Source organism: Ranitomeya imitator, chromosome 3, assembly GCF_032444005.1.
Source record: "Ranitomeya imitator isolate aRanImi1 chromosome 3, aRanImi1.pri, whole genome shotgun sequence".
NCBI lineage: Eukaryota > Metazoa > Chordata > Amphibia > Anura > Dendrobatidae > Ranitomeya > Ranitomeya imitator.
The window spans coordinates 94,245,152-94,269,389 of NC_091284.1; the positions used below are offsets into that span (position 1 = coordinate 94,245,152).

General features: G+C 44.2%; 1 protein-coding gene across 2 annotated transcripts in view; it reads right to left on the reverse strand.

The window, feature by feature from the left end:
• SSH2 (slingshot protein phosphatase 2) overlaps positions 1–24,238 on the reverse strand; it is a 234,243-nt gene that overhangs the window by 147,308 nt on the left and 62,697 nt on the right. The window contains exon 2 of one of the 2 annotated variants that reach the window (XM_069761157.1): positions 17,507–17,584. The exons of the other annotated variant lie outside the window; for it this stretch is intronic. Within the exon in view, the coding sequence (XP_069617258.1) occupies positions 17,507–17,584 (78 nt within the window). The remainder of the gene's footprint in view (positions 1–17,506; positions 17,585–24,238) is intronic. 2 annotated transcript variants of the gene reach the window in all.

The window sequence follows — 24,238 nt, forward strand, 5'->3', positions numbered from 1 at the left end:
CTGTCATCGGTGGGGGCGGCCATCTTCCCGGGGCCGCGCGTGCACAGATGGAGTGCTCTGCTGCACGGGGCTTCAGGAAAATGGCCGCGGGATGCCGCGAGTGTGCAGAAGAGATCGCGGCGGCCATTTGCATCTCGGCTTTGGGAAAATGGCCGCCGCGATCTCTTCTGCGCACGCGCGGCATCCCGCGGCCATTTTCCTGAAGCCCCGTGCAGCAGAGCACTCCATCTGCGCACGCGCGGCCCCAGGAAGATGGCCGCCCCCACCGATGACAGGGGGTAATAGCGCAGATCGCGCGCTGCTTCTTCACGTGCGCGCAGTGGATTCGTCACTTCAACATGCGCACACCACTACGCCACCAACGTAAAGCTGAGGAAGAAATAGCGCTGTGCCCACGCCCACACGACCTGACCAGCCTGATTGACAGGCGAAAACGGCGACTTTGGTAATGTATTTCGCAGCATAGGTGGGGAATCAGGGTACACTACATACACTATTGTAACGCACAGCGCAGGCCCTATTTAACAGTATTTTTATCTCAATCTGAAAAAACGGGGTGACAGGTTCCCTTTAATCTTTTCCCAGGGAGACTTAATACCCCATACATTCCAGGTCATACATATTATCTCAGATCCCATCCTCACTTATCAAGATATGGTATACATTATTACTCAGACAAGGTTCAGAGAGATCACACACAGAATGAAAATACCGTCGTCGGCGACTTCTACATAAATAACAAAACTAATATAAGAGAAAAAACAGAGCAAAAAACAAACAGTATAGGAGTAAAGTCCTGTGCTCCTATTATCAAGAGAATAAGGGGATACCCCCGCTGGATTCAGCGTCCGGTATTGTTGGCAAACTGGACGCCCACAAAGAGAGCTCCACTTGTATGAGTGTTCGAGTTTTCCTTAATTGTGAATATGTTAGGATTCCTTCGCACTAGATCCCTTATGGGACCGTAGCCATTCAGCTGCCTCTGCTGGATCCATGAAGAATATGGAAGAACCCTCGTGAACAATTCGGAGTCCAGCTGGATAAATCATCGAATATATGACATTCTTGTCTCTGAGCTGCTTCTTGATTTCCATAAACCGCGCCCGTTGTTTCTGAAGTTCCATAGAAAAATCGAAATTGTAGCATTGTTGAACTTGATAGGACCTTTTTGCCGTGCCAGACGTAGAATAGCATCTCTGTCCCTGCAATTAAGAATACGTGCCAGAAAAGGTCTAGGTGGGGCCCCAGAGGAAAAGGTTTTGTAGGGGACTCTATGAGCCCTTTCCACGGTGAATGTTGAAGAGAATTCATCCCCCAGAGAAGTCTTCAGCCAGCCTTCCAAAAAATGCTCAGGCTGCTGACCCTCAGAGCGCTCCGGCAGGCCAATAATTCTGATGTTATTCCGGCGTAGTCTATTCTCTAAATCGTCTGCTTTTTGTTTCCAAGCGTTGATAGAGCCAGCCACTTTTGTCAACTTTGTCTCCATGGGCGTAATGGTGTCTTCTACATGAGACGCTCTTGTTTCCATCTCTGTAATACACCCTCTCATGGTCACCATATCCTGCCAAAGACGCCCCACTTCATTATATACATCCTCTATCTTTTCGGTGAGGGATGTTCTAGTTAAGAATATAGCCTGCATTACTTGTTCAGACACCTGTTTAAGAGTCAGTTTTTCCTGTTCGCTTCCCTCATTACTATCAGAGAGGCGATTTTTGCGCTGAGCTTGTGAGGGATTATTCCTGAGGGACCATGCACTATCAGAGGGATCAACTCTGGCAAACTCCTTTAATTTGTCGGCGGCTCCTGACCCCTTAGAGAGATGCATGACTGACAGCAATGTGGCACAGCAAGATAACTGAAATTATATTTATAAAAGTTCCAGATTCCAGGCTACAGACACAGCTGGGCTACTGTAAAAGTCTTTATATCATGAAACAACTCCAAATAGACGAAATGCTTGTAATGATAGATATAAGAACTCTGGGTTCCCGCCAGAATCCTGTGCACCAGGAAGATCCCACAGCGCCCACCGTGGCAGCAGCGAAGGGGGAGGGGGTTCCCGGGGACACTCCAAAGTAATGGCGCTGACGGTTCAAGTGTCTTATGTATAGGGGAGCGCTGGGACCAATTTTCCAGGGCACACACCGCACGTCCCCTCCGTATTCCCAGGATATGTGCTCACCTCCCGAGCAGCGCTGCAGTAATGGTGAGTAGCGTCGCGTCTCCTCCTGATAGAGCGCACGCTGTATAAAATGGTCGCCGTCCCACACATGAATCACCACCTGTTTAGGGCCCTCGGGCTCCCGGTGTATCAGTAGTTCACAGCACCTACCCGCAGGCGCCGGTAATCTCCTGAGATCCAATGGGGTTCTGTCATCGGCAGAGGCTGGCGCCGCGCGTCCCCATATGAAAGCACGATTTATAAAATGGCCACCACCTCACATGGATTTCGCCGCCCGTCCAGGCCTCTTTAGTTCCCAGCGCTCCTGATCTCCACCGCGCCCCTCCACAGGAGCCGAAAGCCTTCCAGGGTCCAGAGGTCCCTATATGAGCAGTTATATTGCACTAAAAGGGGGTCTTAAGTGCAGGATAAGGTCAGGATTCCAGGAGCTCTCTCAAGACACGTCCTCTCTCCTCTGCTATATAGCCACGCCCCCTTTGTGGTTTTTTTTTTACATTTTTAACAGCAACTATACATTGTACATTTCACCTTTTACATTGCACCTTTATCTGCAGCATAAATTTACATTTTGTGGATCTCAAACCAGTGGCTCTTGCCAATTTGCGCTGCAGAAATTTTTCACTGCTGCTTCAGGAGAGATCCACGGCCTTGATTGTTACTGGAAAACTAAGCAGCATTTCACTACATCCGAGTACAGACTGTAGTGTACGGACCGGCTGTCTCCGGACCTGAACGCGACAGCCTCATAGGCACATAGGAGACCTGCGGCTGGTCCATGCACAGTGTTCCCATACTACTAACACCATGATACTCGGATATCTGAATTTGGCCTTGGGGTCCACTCATGCTATGCAGTCTGATAAAAAACAACTTTTCAAAAACTGTGGCATTTTCCACATGGTGCTGTCATACAACATGACAGCAGGTGTGAACATACCCTAGGGGGGACATAGCAGTCACACCTTAGGTTTATTTATTTTGAATTTCATTTAGAATCTTCTAAAAACGTCATTAATGGAATAACTTAACCAACCAATTGTTTACAGCCGGATTTTCCCAATTCCAGGATGGACTGATGTTTTCCCTGCACACCGCTTGCTACATTAGTGCCAGGTCCCCCATCCTTGGAGATATGGATTGTGTGGATGACATTATCTTCCAGAGAGCAACATGACCATATAAACAGTCTGAGTAAATTGTTGTGACAGGTTCCCTTTAATTGCATATATGCTGTACCTTCATTAGGAAGGAGAGCCTAAATATCCTACATTTCTGCCACAAATCAGCATGGATTTATAATTCTGGGGTATTTTGAAAACACCTTTTTGCTAGAAAAACTACAGTTTTCTCCAAAAACCTGATTTGCTCCAGAATAATTACATTACTTTGTGCTAAATAATATTCGATGTATATTCAGACTGCGCAGTTGTGCCATGGCTGCCGAATGATGGCAACGTGTGGAAAAACCGTGCAGAAACAGCTATAGCATGACGACAGGGTCTGACTATACAGTTACACAAATTACTCTGTGGCTTACTTGAAAGTTATGTTTTTTTGGGTTTTTTGTATGGCTGTATTTATTTAAAAAAAAAAAAAATTAAATAAAAAATTGTGCAAAACCTAGGCCACTCCTCTTAATGAATTCAGGGGAATCCAACGCCGAGGGCCCCTTCATTAAAGGGGTTGTTCAGCCTTAGATTGCTCTTACTGCAGACCTGTGACTCCTCAGAGGAAGCGCAGTGTGCGGATTCTCCAGTGCTGTAAGAATGTGATTTGCGTACTTGTAGTGACCTAGTGACTAAATGTGCGCGGCCTCGTGTATTACAAGGGTATTAAGCAAGGCCAGACGCGTCTGGTCGGAACGTGACCATCAGAGAATCTTCACCGTCTCCAAAATGTCTTCATGTGGTGCTCTGTTTAGATATTCATTATGAAGACTGCTAACAGATCACCGATCCCTTAGTGACCCGCCCCCTAGTTTGCATAACGAATATACTAATGTGTGTATTTGAAAAAAATGTGTCACTTCATCAAAATGGCGGCGTCTGCGCACTATCACTTGACAGTTAGTGCCCATTATACAGTTAGGTCCATATATATTTGGACAGAGACAACTATTTTCTAAGTTTGGTTATAGACATTACCACAATGAATTTTAAACAAAACAATTCAGATGCAGTTGAAGTTCAGACTTTCAGCTTTCATTTCAGGGTATCCACATTAAAATTGGATGAAGGGTTTAGGAGTTTCAGCTCCTTAACCCCTTCATGATCCAGCCTATTTTGACCTTAATGACCTGGCCATTTTTTGCAATTCTGACCACTGTCCCTTTATGAGATAACTCAGGAACGCTTCAACGAATCCTAGCGGTTCGGAGACTGTTTTTTCGTGACATACTGGGCTTCATGTTCGTGGTAAATTTAGGTCAATAAATTCTGCGTTTATTTGTGATAAAAACGGAAATTTGGCGAAAATTTCGCAATTTTCACATTTTGAATTTTTATTCTGTTAAACCAGAGAGTTATGTGACACAAAATAATTAATAAATAACATTTCCCACATGTCTACTTTACATCAGCACAATTTTGGAACCCAAATTTTTTTTTTGCTAGGAAGTTATAGGGGTTAAAATTTGACCACCGATTTCTCATTTTTACAACGAAATTTACAAAACCATATTTTTTTTAGGGACCACCTCACATTTGAAGTCAGTTTGAGGGGTCTATATGGCTGAAAATACCCAAAAGTGACACCATTCTAAAAACTGCACCCCTCAAGGTGCACAAAACCACATTCAAGAAGTTTATTAACCCTTCAGGTGCTTCACTGCAGAAGAAACATGGAAAGAAAAAATGAACATTTAACTTTTTAGTCACAAAAATGATCTTTTAGCAACAATTTTTTTATTTTCCCAATGGTAAAAGGAAAAACTAAACCACGAACGTTGTTGTCCAATTTGTCCTGAGTACGCCGAAACCTCATATGTGGGGGTAAACCACTGTTTGGGCGCACGGCAGGGCTTGGAAGGGAAGGAGCGCCATTTGACTTTTTGAATTAAAAATTGGCTCCACTCTTTAGCGGACACCATGTCACGTTTGGAGAGCCCCCGTGTGCCTAAACATTGGAGCTCCCCCACAAGTGACCCCATTTTGGAAACTAGACCCCCCAAGGAACTTATCTAGATGCATATTGAGCACTTTAAACCCCCAGGTGCTTCACATTAGTTTATAATGCAGAGCCATGAAAATAAAAAATAATTTTTCTTTCCTCAAAAATGATTTTTTAGCCTGGCATTTCCTATTTTGCCAAGGGTAATAGGAGAAATTGGACGACAAATGTTGTTGTCCAGTTTGTCCTGAGTACGCGGATACCCCATATGTGGGGGTAAACCACTGTTTGGGCGCACGGCAGGGCTCGGAAGGCACGCCATTTGGCTTTTTAAATGGAAAATTAGCTCCAATCATTAGCGGACACCATGTCGCGTTTGGAGAGCCCCTGTGTGCCTAAACATTGGAGATCGCCCACAAATGACCCCATTTTGGAAACTAGACCCCCAAAGGAACTAATCTAGATGTGTGGTGAGCACTTTGAACCCCCAAGTGCTTCACAGAAGTTTATAACGCAGAGCCATGAAAATTAAAAAAAAAATTTCTTTTCTCAAAAATGATTTTTTAGCCGGCAATTTTTTATTTTCCCAAGAGTAACAGGAGAAATTTGACCCCAAAAGTTGTTGTCCAGTTTCTCCTGAGTATGCTGATACCCCATATGTGGGGGTATACCACTGTTTGGGCACATGCCGGGGCTCGGAAGTGAAGTAGTGACGTTTTGAAATGCAGACTCTGATGGAATGCTCTGCGGGCGTCACGTTGCGTTTGCAGAGCCCTTGATGTGGATAAACAGTAGAAACCCCCCACAAGTGACCCCATTTTGGAAACTAGACCCCGAAAGGAACTTATCTAGATATGTGGTGAGCATTTTGAACCCCCGAGTGCTTCACAGACGTTTACAACGCAGAGCAGTGAAAATAAAAAATCATTTTTCTTTCCTCAAAAATGATGTTTTAGCAAGCAATTTTTTATTTTCACAAGGGTAACATGAGAAATTGGACCCCAGTAATTGTTGCGCAGTTTGTCCTGAGTATGCTGGTACCCCATATGTGGGGGTAAACCACTGTTTGGGCACATGTCGGGGCTCGGAAGTGAGGGATCACCATTTGACTTTTTGAATACAAGTTTGGCTGGAATCAATGGTGGCGCCATGTTGCGTTTGGAGACCCCTGATGTGCCTAAACAGTGGAAACCCCTCAATTCTAACTCCAACACTAACCCCAACACACCCCTAACTCTAATCCCAACTGTAGCCATAACCCTAATCACAACCCTAACCCCAACACACCCCTAACCCTAATCCCAACTGTAGCCATAACCCTAATCACAACCCCAACCCCAACACACCCCTAACCACAACCCTAATTCCAACCCTAACCCTAAGGCTATGTGCCCACGTTGTGGATTTGTGTGAGATTTTTTAGCACCATTTTTGGAAAATCCGCGGGTAAAAAGGCACTGCGTTTTACCTGCGGATTTACCGCAGATTTCCAGTGTTTTTTGTGCGGATTTCACCTGCGGATTCCTATTGAGGAACAGGTGTAAAACGCTGCGGAATCCGCACAAAGAATTGACATGCTGCGGAAAATACAATGCAGCGTTTCCGCGCGGTATTTTCCGCACCATGGGCACAGCGGATTTCGTTTTCCATATATTTACATGGTACTGTAAACCTGATGGAACACTGCTGCGAATCTGCAGCGGCCAATCCGCACCGTGTGCACATAGCCTAATTCTAAAGGTATGTGCACACGCTGCGGAAAATCCTGTGGATCCGCAGCAGTTTTCCATGAGTTTACATTTCAATGTAAACCTATGGGAAACAAAAATCGCTGTACACATGCTGCAGAAAAACTGCACGGAAACGCAGCGGTTTACATTCCGCAGCATGTCACTTCTTTCTGCGGATTCCGCAGCGGTTTTACAACTACTCCAATAGAAAATCGCAGTTGTAAAACCGCAGTGAAATGCACAGAAAAACCGCAGTAAATCCGCAATAAATCCGCAGCGGTTTAGCACTGCGGATTTATCAAATCCGCTGCGGAAACATCCGCAGAGGACCAGAATACGTGTGCACATACCCTAACCCTAACCCTAGTTCTTACCCCAACCTTAGTGGGTAAATTCTTTATTTTATTATTGTCCCTACCTATGGGGGTGACAAATGGGAGGGGGGTCATTTAGTATTTTTTTTATTTTGATCACTGTGATAAAACCTATCACAGTGATCAAAATGCACCTGAAACGAATCTGCCGGCCGGCAGATTCGGCGGGCGCACTGCGCATGCGCCTGCCATTTTGGAAGATGGCGGCGCCCATGGAGAAGACGGACGGACCCCGGGAGGCTCGGTAAGTATGATGGGGTGGGGGGAGAGCACGGGGGGGTGGATCGGAGCACGGGGGAGGGTGGATTGGAGCACGGGGGAGGGTGGATTGGAGCACGGGGGAGGGTGGATTGGAGTGCAGGGGGCTTGATTGGAGCACAGGGGTGAGATTGGAGCACAGGGGGAGCAGACAGGAGGACGGAGGGGAGTGGAGCAGTGTACAGGACTGATCGGAGGACTGGGGGGGAGGTTGGGGGAAAAAAAAGACCAGTGTTTCCAGCCATGGCCGATGATATTGCAGTATCAGCCATGGCTGGATTGTAATATTTCACCAGTTTTAATAGGTGAAATATTACAAATCGCTCTGATTGGCTGTTGAAAGTGAAACTGCAAATCAGAGCGATCGTAGCCACGGGGGGTGGAGTGGGGGTGAAGCCACAACCCTCTCCCCCCCGTGGCTATATTGTAGCAATTTCTCGGATGGGTTATTTCTGTTTTCGCAGCTTAAGGATGGCTTGTCTCACCTGCATGGAGAGCTCCTTTGACCGCATGTTTACTTCACAGCAAAACCTTCCAAATGCAAGCACCACACCTCAAATCAACTCCAGGCCTTTTATCTGCTTAATTGAGAATGACAAAGGGATTGTCCACACCTGTCCATGAAATAGCCTTGGAGTCAATTGTCCAATTACTTTTGGTCCCTTTAAAAACAGGGTGGCACATGTTAAGGAGCTGAAACTCCTAAACCCTTCATCCAATTTTAATGTGGATACCCTCAAACGAAAGCTGAAAGTCTGAACGTCAACTGCATCTGATTTGTTTTGTTTAAAATTCATTGTGGTAATGTCTATAACCAAAATTAGAAAAATGTTGTCTGTCCAAATATATATGGCCCTAACTGTATTGCTGTGCTGAAAAGGAAAAAAAAAAAATCACCATCAAAATGGCCCCATCGGCTGCACCCGCGCATTAGCATCTATCGCGTACTGATAGACACTACTACACAAGCGCCTCCACCCGCCTCTTGTTGCTGCAGCCAAAAAAATTTACACTACAACAAAATGGCGACGGAGGAGGCACATGCACAGTAGCATCTATTGTAATGCGATAAATGCTAATGCGCAGGCGCAGCTAACGACGCCATTTTGATGGTGATTTTTGTTTTTCAGCACATTTATTTATTCCAAAGGGTGTGCAATATTAAGTTTAGGGTGCCAACAATTTTATACGGCCCATTTTTGGGGTTGTGTGTGAAATTACGGTATGTCCAATTTGCCTTATTTTCCTGTTTGTGTTGTTCCGATTATTTCAATACAAAGTATTTTATCAGCAGGAGATTATAACTGCACAGATTGGTCCCTGTGGGAGACCTGGTCCAACCCTATCCCCAGCATTAGTAGTTTACAGTCAGTAGAAAATGTACACAGAAGGTTGTGGTGTGGTGTTGGCAGGGGAAGCTTTCTGAGCTCTGCTACATGCTGTATCTAACCCTCTGATTGTGTCAAACTGCTGCACCTAGTAATCTAAGTGATACAACACTGGAATCAGGGTCTCTTTTCCTACATAACGCTGCTCTCAGATGAGGTAGCAAAACCACAACCCAGGTGTATGCAGAGACTAAAGGTACCTTTACACTAAACGATTTACCAACAATCATGACCAGCGATACGACCTGGCCGTGATCGTTGGTAAGTCGTTGTGTGGTTGCTGGGGAGCTGTCACACAGACCGCTCTCTCCAGCGACCAACGATCAGGGGAACAACCGGCATCGTTGAAACTGTCTTCAACGATGCCGAAGTCCCCGGGTAACCAGGGTAAACATCGGGTTAGTAAGTGCAGGGCTGCGCTTAGTAACCCGATATTTACCCTGGTTACCATTGTTAAAGTAAAAAAAAAAACAAAACACTATCACACACGCTGATCCAGCGATGACAGCGGGTGCTCAGCGACCAAAAAATGGTCCTGATCATTCCCCAACGACCAACGATCTCCCAGCAGGGGCCTGATCGTTGGTCGCTGTCACACATAACGAGATAGTTAGCAGGATCGTTGCTACGTCACCAAAAGTGTGACGTTCCAACGATATCGTTAACGAAATCGTTATGTGTGAATTTCCTGCCTGCATAAATGGGAGCTAACAACGCAAACCTTTACCTCCTACACATTTAAACAAAGGTGATTGTTTTTTTTTTTTGTTGTTGTTTTTTTAAGAACTGTATATTTTAGCAATGCACCTTAAAACATACAAAAACAAAATATAAGTCTACAGAAATAAGTAACAAAACATTTTATGAAAACAAATGAAGATAGTAAAAGCCTCAATAATAAGAGCACAGGAAAGATTGCGGATTACAGAGCAGCGGTCAGATCTCCGCACAATTTTTAATCACCGATTGTGCGCGGCGTTCGCTTACTTAATCCTTAAAACCTTTCCCCTTTCTCCGCATAATCTAGTTAAAACTTTCTCATCCTCTGCACTCGCCTCCCCCGACCACCTGTCTGGTCTTCCCTAATATTACCAGGCAGTGCAGCAGATGGTCGAAGACAATACAAAACCGTTTGCTATTCACAAATGGTGAAATAATTCACAGCATGTGACAGGTAGGTTCTATGAGCGGTGCCGTTCCTTTTCTATTCCTACTGGAAGTGTAGGAATAAACTGGCAACTGGGTGTGTCCATACATAGATGTGTCCGTACGCAACCTAACAATGCTCAATGAGAGCTGACCGTGTCTGACACAGGGGCGACATACCAAGGTGATACCTGTACAGCCACCAAAAGGTTAGGGGGCCACTATCTCCTTCAGAGCAGGTGGAACTGGAAACCATGATAAGCTACTGGGCTGCAAAGACCCCATATACTGCTCTTGCCCACGGACTCTTCTCTGTGTCCGCCATCTTACAGAAAAGAGGAAGAGTAATAGCTAGAGGGGAGGGAATCTATTCAGAACTACAAAATATATTATATATACACGCAACATTTCTACAGATCCGTTCACCTGGAATAAGGGCATTACTATACCGCCATCATGCAGCGCCAGCATCTATTCCGAGCAGAAGGAGCAAATATAAAGGTGAGATGTCAGCTCTTTCCTGGCACACTGCATCATGTTATTCACCTCCCACACAAACTTCTAGTTTTAGGTGATCTACCCTTTGGAAAGCGCTGATTACGGTACATAAAAACATCACGTTCTGTTGTATAAATGTATTTTTCACAGCTGATAATTGTACACAGAGGACACATTCTTTGTTAAAAAAAAAAAGGATACAAGATTACATAAACCCCTGAACCCCTGCAAGACACATATTTTGGCCTTGAGGAAAACGGTGTTTTGTTTTTTTTCATTTTGCAGAACTTTTTTGGACACTAGACGGCTTGTTATTTAGAAGATAAAATTAAAAGGACACCATTCAGAAATGGTTTATCCTACAGGTTTTTTGTTTCCCTGCACATGGCTGGCTGAAGGAGGCTGCACCCCTTTACCCCACAAGGTGGTTTGCACGTTAATGACCAGGCCAATTTTTACAACTTCTGACCAGTGTCACAATTCTAGAAAGCCTCAACGGATCTCAGTGATTCATGACATATTGTACTTCATGATAGAGGCAACAATTCTTCAATAACTTCTCTTTATTTGTGAGAAGAAGAAAAAAGCAAACAAACGGAAATTTGGCAAAAATTTGGAAAATTTTGCAATTTTTAAACTTTGAATTCTTATGGCCTTAAAGTCAGAGAAATATGTCATGCAAAATAGTTAATAAATAACATCAAATAAGAACAAAAGGATGCTTTAATGCCAATAAAAACAATTATATTTTATTAATCACAGAAAGATAAAAACCCAAACAAAAAATAAATATCAATCAGTGGAAATACATATGACAGAATATACTGTTTGCAAAAGGAAATACACCACAAAAAAAAAAACTATAAATAGTCAAGTGATCCAAAAATGCATTAAAAAGGTGGCGATGTCTCTTTAAGCTACCTTACAAAGCCCAGCCTTATAAATATATAGTCAGTTTAAGAGCCAATACATACCATGCAAACAGAGGAGCTAATACAATAGGCACGTATATAGTGCATACTCCAAGTATACATATAGTTATGCAATAAAACAATATGCCACAGTGGACAGAGGAATATATAAAGCTACAATGTTTTTGAGACAAGGAAAAGGCTAAACCGCTAAGTGTTAATGTGCCAAAGCACCTTAATATGGCTACTAAAGTCTTAGCAACAATGTATATGAGGATAATCCCCCTGGATGAAGCATTACGTGAAACGCGCGTCGGGGACCTTTTACTGCGCTGCGTTTCCCAGGTAATACACCCATACCTTCCTATATGCCTTTTAGTATGCACTATATGCAACTTTTTCTGTGCTGCACACTGTGTGGGTTATTCTCCATAGGATTATAGTGTTCTCACCACGTACTATAGGCACCTTTTGCCATATATTATATTACTGTGTGGACCTTCTTTCCTCTGGGCTATGGCTCATATACATTGTTGCTAAGACTTTAGTATGTATTTCCACTGATTGATATTTATTTTTTGTTAGGCTTTTATCTTTCTGTGATTAATACCAATAAAAACAATTATATTTTATTAAAGCTTCCTTTGTTCTTATTTGATGTTATTTGTATTTGGAAGTGCTTTCGAGTTAGGCTTATATTAGTATGGAGTTAATAAATAACATTTACCACATGTATACTTTACATCAGCACAATCTTAAACAACTTTTTTTTTTTAGGAAGTTAGAAGGGTTAAAAGCTGACCAGCATTTTTTTTATTTTTTCAAAATTTATAAAACCATTTTTATTTTTTTTTAAAGGAACCACCTGACAGAGAATACCCAAAAGCGATACTAATCTAAAAACTGCACCCCTCAAGGTACTCAAAGCCACATTCAATAAGTTTATTAACCCTTCAGGTGCTTTCACATGAATTTTTGTAATGTGTAAAAAATAAGTACGAACATTTAACTTTTTTCATAAATAATTAAAGTTTTGAACCCATTTTTTTTTATATTCACAAGGGTAACAGGAAAAATTGGACTCCAAATCTTGTTGTGCAATTTCTCCTGAGCATGCAGATATCCCATATGTGGGGGTAAACCACTGTTTGGGCGCACGGCAGAGCTCGGAAGGGAAGGAGCGTCGTTTGACTTTTTGAATGCAAAATTTGGCAAAACAATTAGCGGACGCCATGTCCCGTTTGGAGAGCTCCTGATGTGCCTAAACAATAAAAAATCCCCCACAAGTGACACCATTTTGGAAACTAGACCCCTCGGGGAACTTATCTAGATATATGGTGAGCACATTAAACCCCCAGGTGCTTCAGATAAGTTTATATCATTGAGCTGTGAAAAAAATATTTAAAAAAAATAAACAAACCAACCACATTTTCCACACAAAAAGGTTTCTTTTTACCCCAAATTTAGCATATTTATAAGGATAACAGGAGAGATTGAACCATACAATTTGTTGTGCAATTTCTCCCCATATGTGGGGAGAATACTACCTTTGAGGCACAGTGCAAAGTTCGGAAGGGAAAACGCGCCATATAGGAGTTCAGATTTTGCTTAGATTGTCTGAGGGTACCATGTCACATTGGCAGAGCCCCTGAGGTGCCAGAACAGAAACTCCCCATACGTGAACTCCTTTTACAAACTACACCCCAACCCCCCAAAAAATTTATCTAGGGGTGCAGCGATCATATTGACAGCACATGTGCCTCACAGAATTTATACCATTTTATCCCATTGAGTGGTGAAAAAATAATTAATCTAATTTTTACCACTAAATGTTGTTTTAGCCCCAAATATTTCATTTTTCTGAGAACCACCGTATATACTCGAGTATAAGCCGAGATTTTCAGCCCATTTTTTTGGGCTGAAAGTCCCCCTCTCGGCTTATACTTGAGTCATATACCGGGAGGTCAGCAGGGGAGAGGGAGCGGGGGCTGCGTAATTATACTTACCTGCTCCCGGCGCGGTCCCTGCAGTCCCTGGCGCTGCAGATTCTCCCTGTACTGAGTAGTCACATGGCACCGCTCATTACAGAAATGAATATGCGGCTCCACCTCCCATAGGGGTGGAGCCACATATTCATTGCTGTAAATGAGCGGTAACGGTGACCGCTCAATACAGGAAGGAGATGCAGCGCCGGGGAAGCCAGGGACCGCGCCGGGAGCAGGTAAGTATACGGGGAGCGCAGCGCTGCGCGATATTTACCTGCTCCTCGCTCCGGTGCGGCTCCGTCTGCAGCGTCTCCTGGCAGTGACGCTCAGGTTAGAGGGTGCGGTGACGTAGTCAGTGCGCGCCCTCTGCTGAGCGTCAGTGCTGGAGACGGAGACGCACGAGGAGCAGGTAAATATTGAAAGCGCCGGAGTCCTGAGCGAAGAGAGGTGAGTAGGTGATTTTTTTTTTTTTTTTATTGCAGCAGCAGCATTATATATGGCAAAGCTTTATATGGAGCATCTATGGGGCCATAATCAACGGTGCAGAGCATTATATATGGCACAGCTTTCTATGGAGAGTCTATGGGGCCATAATCAATGGTGCAGAGCATTATATATGGCACAGCTTTCTATGGCACATCTATGGGGCCATAATGAACGGTGCAGAGCATTATATATGGCACAGCTTTATATGGAGCATCTATGGGGCCATAATGAACGGTGCAGAGCATTATATGGGCACAGCTTTATATGGAGCATCTTATGGGGCAATAATATAATGAACAGTATGGAGCATCTACTTTTATTTTTGAAATTCACCGGTAGCTGCTGCATTTCCTACCCTAGGCTTATACTAGAGTCAATAAGTTTTCCCAGTTTTTTGTGGCAAAATTAGGGGGGGGGGGGGGGGTCGGCTTATACTCGAGTATATACGGTAATAGGACATTTTTTGTTTAAGTGACTCCATTTTGCCTTTTTAATTTTTTATGGTGCTCACTAAAGGGATAAACTAGTGGGACAGTTTTATAGGTCGGGCCGTTCCGGATGCAGCGATATGAAATGTGTACTTTTATTGTTTATATTTTTTTCATAAATATTTATGGGTACAATATATTGTTTTCTTTTTTTTTTCCTTATTATTTCTACACTTTTTTTAACTTTTTTTTTTTTTTTTTACACTTTGTCCCACTATGGGAATATCATTTTTTGCACTACTGAAATTGTGGGCCCCGCACCAAGCAAACAACACCTTCCTAGGACCTCTATATCCCTTGCTCAGGCCTTATTAAGTGACTATTTGCTAAAGGGATCCTTCCTCCTGCCCTACCTCCGTCACCTTTATTTATCTGATCAGGAACCAAGCAACCCCATGAATAAGACCCAGGAAAGTCGAAACGTTGGGTTTCTGTCTACACGGACCTTTTGGTGGCAACTTTGTTTGTTAACACAATAAACTCATGTTATAATTTTTTGCATCATACCAATTCTTAGTGTGCGGTAATTTTCTGGTATATGACTATTTGGACCACATGGTCTGTTTTGCCAGCACCTCCTCGTTTTTGACCTGAGTGCACACCATTACGCTCCTACATTTTCCTCCAGTATACACAACACCTTGTCAAGCATATCCCGCTGTCTGGGGAGCCGTAGCGTCACTGAATCACTCGCCTCCCCTTCCAGGGCCTCTGCCTGTAGGGCGGGTATCATAGAGTGCATTCTCATCATCCCTTTAATACATTCAGTCCAGCTCCACAACATGGTGTTACTCCCATTAAATTTAGGTAGGTTGTTTAACATTGCCCCAGGGAAATGCTGGACCTAGGGCTCTCCCCATATGCTTTGTCTGCCCCCTCCGTGCCAGTAGACTGCATCCAGCTGACTACGCCAAGTGTGAGCAGGTAGGAAGATGCAGTAACAGGTCGGAGGCAGAGCAAGTGTTAACGTGGGGTTTAATTTAACAGGTATACTCCTCGCAGGGAGAAAACAGATAAAAAAAATATAAAGGAACACAGGGGACGTAACTCAGGGGAAGCGGGTGTGAAGCATAGGGTAGGAAGTTCAAGGATAGCAAACTTATCAGTCTGACGACTTCAGAATGCGGTTAGTTCAGGATGTGGACGTTGGCGCCAAAGCAGTGGCGCATAAGGGGTCCAGTATGGTCCTGGAAAAGATGGTGTCCTGGATCCTGGCAGCGGTGGTGATTCCTCGTGGTCCAGTGTAGTCCTGGAAAAGATGACGTCTTGGCTCTTGGCGGCGACGGTGATTCCTTGTGATCCAGTCGGTGATCGGTGTGTCAGGAAACGATGAGCTGGACAGAGGACAGTCTTTCCCCCTGTCAGCGTACAGGCACAATGAGCAACTCCATTCAGGTACAAAGGGAAACCCCTCACAGTGGGTGTCCCAATTCTCCCATCGGTGCGCGCGCAGGCTTATGTCCTGACTGGCCGTCCTGTCACTCACGGTCAGCGATGTCAGCGGGGACCAGGTACGTCGTCGGCAGTCTCTGTTAACAGCTTTTAGCCTCTGCTGGGTTTTGCCCGCTCTGGCAGTTGGCCCCTCCGCTGAAGCCCTGACACTGCCCTCCTGCGCAATGCCCGTTCCCACTGCAACTAACTGATTTGCTGCGCGCTGTGGCCCTTTTATCTTAGCCACGCCCCCTACTCCTAGGTGCAGAGGACGGTCCGGGGCTTTAAGCTTTCCCTCAGAAAACCTGGGTGACAACCCTGACAGTTCCGGATCCGTCACACAGTAGGTTGGCCTGGTCCGGGTCTTTTCCTTCTACACGTACGAGAACAATAGATGACACTTGAGCAAACTGAACTAACTAATTAAAGTCTGATCAAAATAATCGGGCAGGTGTACCGCTGGGCTGATCGGGTGTGATTTATCAGGTACTGACCGGTTATGTGACATGATGTTTTGCACTGACAATGATTGTGTTTTGGCATTATCTCATCTAATCAATCTACTATGTTGGATAATGTTGTTGCACCCTTGGAAATTTGATGATATGATCTGCCCATGTGGTCCACTGTGCCCCTGCATGTTTAACGGAATATATATACGGGATGTAATTTTTACCTTTGGTCTGTCCTGACTTGTGATTTTGTTAATTACGATTCAATAAAATAAGAACTTTTTATGGCCTTTTTTTTCCGTCTTTTGGTGGGTTATCCCCCTCTCCCTCTTTAATTGTTGCACCATGTATTGTTTCTACAATACATTTTCTTCAAAAAAATAAGTCTTACGTTAATAAAAGTCTTCAGGGTGGCAGGTTGCCTCCACAGCATCAGAAGAGCGCAAGGACACTGAAGGTGGCTGATCTATAGCAAAATAGATTGTAAGCGCTGCCCTCATCACCTAGGAGATCAGCCACTACTGAGACAACAGAAGTGGACCGTGACCTAGCCAAGGAGAGGTACACAATAACATGAAAATTCTTCTACGATCTCAAGATTTTTGATACGTACAGTATATTGCACAGCTGCTGGTCTTCAGACACTTCGCAATTATAAAACGCTTTAAAATGTTGAGAAAACCTTTGTAAACTTTTAGAGAATATCCGATATAATAAAACCAAGGCAGCAGTAATGTCCAGTCTAAAGGACGTGACCGACACTAGGCTCAGCAGTCAGAACAAGTCAAGTGATTGGCTGCAGTGGTCAAGTGCTGCAGACAGAATGATCCTGCTGCAGACCGGTGAAGTAGTAGTGGAGTTGCAGCACTGAAGCAACAGTAGGAAAGCAATGTTTGGTGTGTAAATTTACAGCTTTCATTCGGATTTTTGAGGAGAGGAAAATTCCTTTAACAAGCTGATAAAAAAAAAACTTTTTTTTTTTTGCAATAAGATTTATAAAAAAAAATAAAAAACCTAATGGGGAAGAAATAAGAAGCAGTCTATGCTAATATGTATACCTACGTACATTGGTACCGTTTAAGAGCTCTGTGTCTTCACATTGGCAGCAGAACACTTCAGTCTCATTTTCTTCCAACTGTGAACTCTGTAACGTAAATGGGATAATGTCACTTTTCAGGTGTCTGGTTAAAATGGCAGGAAAGTGGCAAAGGGAGGCCCAGAAGCAGAGAGCAAAAAGCAAGCGAGTCCCAGGAGCAACCTGGGGCCAGAAGCGCCATTATGCACAAGAGGTGCCTATAGGTGGAAGAGGTTAGGGGACGACTCGGCTCTGCATTAATATGCCAAACAAGGGGTCTTTTGTTAGAAAAGAAAACCAAGCAGGAGTGTGCAGGAGTGGGGCAGCTTTGTGGGGGACTAGATGTATCTGAAAAGTTGCATTGTATCCAGCTTTATAAAACCTAGTTACAAAAAGGGTCACGTACTGGTTGGGTGCCCACATGTGCCAGCAATGGAGCCTAACCACGTAACAGCCACATATTTCTGATATGCCACACACCTCCATTCAGTGCGTATAGGGTACCCACTGGACAACGATTAAATGCATAGCAGAGTGCGACGAATCAATAGACAACCTTGGCACAATCACATTACTAAAAAGCTTTGGCAAGTATCCAGAATTGCAGAACAGCGTTGGAAGAAAACACATTCGCAAGATGATTTCACTGCACTCAAACAAGCAACACTCGCATTCAAATCCGCTCTCACCTCTGCTAAACAGGTCTGCTTCACAATCCTTGTATCTTCCTTAGCCCACAACATTTGTTCAACACTTAACGCCCTTCTCCGCCCACCACTGCCCCTTCAACTTCCCTAATCTCTGCCGAGGACTTTGCCACACACTTCAAAAATAAGATAGACCAAACAAGGCAAGTCTTTGCTGTTCGAATACCAAAACCCCTTTGTATGCCAGACCAATGCCCTAACCCCATAACTTCCCTCTCCAAAATCACTGAAGGCGAGCTTGCTCATCTTCTCTCCAAATCACACCTCACCACTTGTGCACTTGACCCCATCCCATCTCCTCCCCAACCTCACCACTACACTTATCCCATCTCTTTAGTCTATCACCAACTTCTGGTACCTTACCCTCTGCCACAATCACACCTAACCTCAAAAAGCCTTCCCTTGACCCGAGCGCTATGTCCAGCTATCGCTCCATTTCTTTGCTCCCATTTGCTTCCAAACTCCTTGAGTAGCACATCCTGAACTTTCATCTCACCTTGCATCTAACTAGCTCTTCAATCTGGCTTCCATCCCCACCATTCCACGGAGACTGCCCTGACCAAAATTACTAACGACCTACATACAGCCAAAGCGAACAGACAATTCTCTATACTCCTACTTCTATACCTGTCCTCTGCCTTCGACACAGTTGACCATTGCCTCCTACTACAGGTCCTCTCTTCCTTTGGTGTCAAAGACCTCGCCCTATCCTGGATCTCCTCATACCTTCCAACCGCACATTTAGCATTTCCTACTCCCATACTACCTCTTCATCTCGCCCTTTCTCTGTTGGTGTCCCTCAAGGCTCTGTCCTAGGACCTCTTTTCTCAATCTATACCCTTGGCCTGTGACAACTCAAAGTCCTATGGCTTCCAGTACCATCTATATGATGATGACACTCAGATCTACTTCTCTGGCCCAGATGTCACCTCTCTGCTCTCCAGAATCCCAGAGTGTATCAGCCATATCCTTCTCCTCTCGCTTCCTCAAACTCAATGTGGACAAATCAGAACAAATTTTCTTTCCTCCATCTCGCACACCTTCCCTACCTGATATATCTATCACAATAAATGTATTCACACTCTCCCCTGTCCCGGTAATCCGCTGCCTCGGAGTAACCCTTGACTCTGCTATGTCCTTCAAACCACACATCCAAGATCTCGCCACCTCCAGCTCAAAAATATTTCCAGAATCCGTCCTTTCCTCAACCCTCACTCTACCAAAATGCTTGTGCATGCCCTAATCATCTCCCGCCTCGACTACTGCAACATCCTCCTTTGTGGCCTACCTTCTAACATTCTCACACCCCTCCAGTCCGTCCTTAACTCTGCTGCCCGACTAATTAATCTCTCTCCTCGCTACACTCCTGCTTACCCTCTTTGCAAATCACTGCAATTTCCAAGCGTATCCAGTTTAATAATAATAATAATAGTAATAATTTTATTCATATAGCGCCAACATATTCCGCAGCGCTTTACAAATTATAGAGGGGACTTGTACAGACAATAGACATTACAGCATAACAGAAATCACAGTTCAAAATAGATACCAAGAGGAATGAGGGCCCTGCTCGCAAGCTTACAAACTATGAGGAAAAAGGGAGACACGAGAGGTGGATGGTAACAATTGCTTTACTTATTCGGACCAGCCATAGTGTAAGGCTCAGGTGTTCATGCAAAGCTGCATGAACCAGTTAACTGCCTAATTATGTAACAGTACAGACACAGAGGGCTATTAACTGCATAAAGTGTATGAAAACATGATGCGAGGAACCCAATTATGTTTTTGTTTTTTGAATGGGCCACACGGATAGTTAGGTTAATGCGTTGAGGCGGTAGGCCAATCTGAACAAATGAGTTTTTAGGGCACGCTTAAAACTGTGGGGATTGGGGATTAATCGTATTAACCTAGGTAGTGCATTCCAAAGAATCGGCACAGAACGTGTAAAGTCTTGGAGACGGGAGTGGGAGGTTCTGATTATTGGGGATGCTAACCTGAGGTCCTTAGCAGAGCGGAGGGCACGGGTAGGGTGGTAGACTGAGACCAGAGAGGAGATGTAGGATGGTGCTGAGCCATGGAGTGCTTTGTGGATGAGGGTAGTAGTTTTGTACTGGATTCTTGAGTAAACAGGTAACCAGTGTAATGACTGGCACAAGGTAGAGGCATCGGTGTAATGGTTGGTGAGGAATAATGATCCTGGCTGCAGCATTCAGGACAGATTGGAGCGGGGAGAGTTTGGTAAGACGGAGGCCGATTAGTAGAGAGTTACAATAGTCCAGATGGGAATGAAAAAGTGAAACAGTAAGAGTTTTTTGCAGAGTCGAAAGTAAGAAAAAGGCGAATTCTAGAAATGCTTTTGAAATGCAGATAAGAAGAGCGAGCCAGTGATCGGATGTGGGGGGCGAATGAAAGCTCAGAATCAAGTATGACCCCAAGGCAGCGGGCATGTTGCTTTGGAGTAATGGTGGAACCGCACACGGAGATGGCAATGTCAGGCAAAGGTAGGTTAATAGAGGGAGAAAACACGAGGAGTTCAGTTTTTGACAGGTTCAATTTCAGATAGAGGGAGGACATGATGTTAGAGACAGCGCTAAGACAATCACTGGTGCTTACTAAAAAGGTCGGCGTGATAACAGGAGAAGAAGTGTATAATTGGGTGTCGTCAGCATAGAGATGGTACTGGAATCCAAATCTACTGATTGTTTGTCCAATAGGGGCAGTATACAAAGAAGAGGAGGGGGTCTAGGACTGATCCTTGAGGAACTCCAACAGTAAGGGGAAGGTGAGAGGAGGAACCAGCATAAGATACAGTGAATGATCGGTCAGAGAGGTAGGAGGAGAACCAGGAGAGAACGGTGTCCTTGAGGTCGATGGAGCGGAGCATAGCGAGGAGGAGCTGATGATCCACAGTGTCGAATGCTGCGGAGAGATTCAAGAGAATTAGCATGGAGTAGTGACCATTAGATTTAGCGGTTAGTAGTAGTTTAAACTACTAACACTGACCTACAAAGCCATCCATAACTTTTCTTCTCCTTATATTTCCGAACTAATCTCTCAATATCTTCCCTCACGTAATCTCCGGTCCTCCAAACACCTCCTTGTCTCCTCCACGCTTATTCGCTCCTCACCCAACTGCCTCCTAGACTTCTCCCGAATATCCCCCATCATCTGGAATTCTGTGGCCCAACACGTCCGATTATCCACCACATTTGGATCCTTGAAACGGAACCTGAAAACCCATCTTTTCAAAGGAGCTTACAACCTGTAATGGCCACACGACCACCTCAACATCATTGAAGCTACTGCTACCTCCGACCTACAGTCTACTTGACCATAATCCTGTAGAAGGTAAGCCCGCAAGCGCAGGGTCATCTCCCGTCTGTATCAGTCTGCCATTGTTAGTTTTGTCTACTGTAAGTGATATTTGTATTTTGATGTAACCCCGTCTAATGTACAGCACCATAGAATTAATGGTGCCATATAAATTAATAATAATAATAAAATGGCCTATGTAAATTAAAGCCCAATTTCTAGTTAAAACCCCTTGTGCATAATCTAAAACATCGGAGCCCATTTCTGTTCACTAACCCCACTTCTGCACCAAGATCGCTTCCTCCTTAGCGGTTCCTGCATTGATGACCACAAGGTCTATACATGTAGGAAACATAACAGGGCTGATTTATTAATTTTTAGACAACCTCAACTTAGACCCGACAGTCTGAAAATGTAGCAAAATTCTGATAGTGGTTCATGTAGTATCAGGTTTGTTGCTTCTTTCCACCACCTGCTGGTTAGCTTAGTATGAGCCAAAATTTTGGTGATTGGATACACATTTAAAAAAACAAAAAAAAAAAAAGAAAAAAGGGGGTAGATAAGGTATGGGCACACATACCAGCCTTTTGGGACAAATTGTGGCAGAATTCTAGTGCATTTAGCTTAGCAAGTCTCCCAAGTATCTGATCACCGGTAGTGATGGCTGGAGGAGTGCCAAGACTAAAACTTTGCACCGGTTATCATCAAAGTACAAGAGGTCTTGTTTTCTATTTAGCTTCAGCCTCATTAAACTCTTCAGACCCGGAATGTCCTTGGTGTCTTAGCCATAGAAAGGTTGACCACGACCCATCCAAGGTGTAAAGAGGCACCTCAGTTTGGAGATAAGCAATTCAATTTGTACTGAGCTAAATTGGGATCCAATCCGGTCCTCTGTGGCAGCTGGTCCTCATTTCTATGCCCTGCATCCTGGGCATCTCTTCCCTAACTGGGTATCACACGTGATGATGCACCCAGGTGCTGAGCTCAGAGGTCTGGACCCCGGACCAAGGCAGCAAATATTTATATTCCTCATCTCTAACCCAGTTTAGAAAGACTGGGCATCTGGAATTTAACATGCCCAATCCTACATTCTGCCATGTTCATTTGGGTAGGCAATTAAAGCTATAATGACAGGTTCAAGATTTGCCTATGACAAACCCAAAAGGATTCCCTCCCCCTCCCCAAGAAACGGCTGCAGAAATCAGAAACTTGCATTTCTACAGCAGATGTCACAGCGTAACCATACATACACTGTGTGCAGAATTATTAGGAAAGTTGTATTTTGATCACAAGATACTTTTTATACATGTTGTCCTACTCCAATGTTGTTCATGCTTGAGAGCCAACTACCAATTAAGTAAATCAGAGGAGATGTGTAATGAGGAGGGGTGTTGTCTAATGACATCAGAACCCTATATAAGGTGTGCTTAATTATTAGGCAACTTCCTTTCCTTTGGCAAAATGGGTCAGAAGAGAGATGTGATGGGCTCTGAAAAGTCCAAAAAAATTGTGAGAAGTCTTGCAGAGGGATGTAGAAGTCTTGAAATTGCCAAACTTTTGAAGCGTGATCACCGAACAATCAAGTGTTTCATGGCAAATTGCCAACAGGGTCGCAAGAAGCGTGTTGGGCAAAAAAGACGCAAAATAACTGCCCATGAATTGAGGAAAATCAAGCGTGAAGCTGCCAAGATGCCATTTGCCACCAGTTTTGCCATATTTCAGAGCTGCAACGTTACTGGAGTAACAAAAAGCACAAGGTGAGCGATACTCAGGGATATGGCCAAGGTAAGGAAGGCTGATAAAGGACCACCTTTGAACAAAAAACATAAGAAAACGTCAAGACTGGGCCAAGAAATATCTTAAGACTGACTTTTCAAAGGTTTTATGGACTGATGAAATGAGAGTGACTCTTGATGGGCCAGATGGATGGGCCAGAGGCTGGATCAGTAAAGGGCAGAGAGCTCCACTCCGACTCAGACGCTGGCAAGGTGGAGGTGGGGAACTGGTATGGGCTGGGATCAAAGATGAACTTGTGGGACCTTTTCGGGTTGAGGATGGAGTGAAGCTCAACTCCCAGACCTACTGCCAGTTTCTGGAAGACAACTTCTTCAAGCAGTGGTACAGGAAGAAGTCGGTATCGAAGAACATGATTTTCATGCAGGACAATGCTCCATCACATGCCTCCAACTACTCCACAGCGTGGCTGGCCAGTAAAGCTCTCAAAGAAGAAAAAATAATAGCATGACCCCCTTGTTCACCTGATCTGAACCCCATAGAGAACCTGTGGTCCCTCATAAAATGTGAGATCTACAGGGAGGGAAAACAGTCCACCTCTGGGAACAGTGTCTGGGAGGCTGTGGTGGCTGCTGCACGCAATGTTGATCATAAACAGATCACGCAACTGACAGAATCTATGGATGGAGGCTGCCGAGTGTCATCATAAAGAAAGGTGGCTATATTGGTCACCAATTTTGGGGGGGTTGTTTTTACATGTCAGAAATATTTATTTCTAAATTTTGTGCAGTTGTATTGGTTTACCTGGTGAAAATAAACAAGTGAGATGGGAATATATTTGGTTTTTATTGAGTTGCCTAATAATTCTGCACAGTAAGAGTTACCTGCACAAACAGATATCCTGCTAAGATAGCCAAATCTAAAAAAAAAAAAAAAAAAACACTCCAGCTTCCAAAAATATTACGCTTCG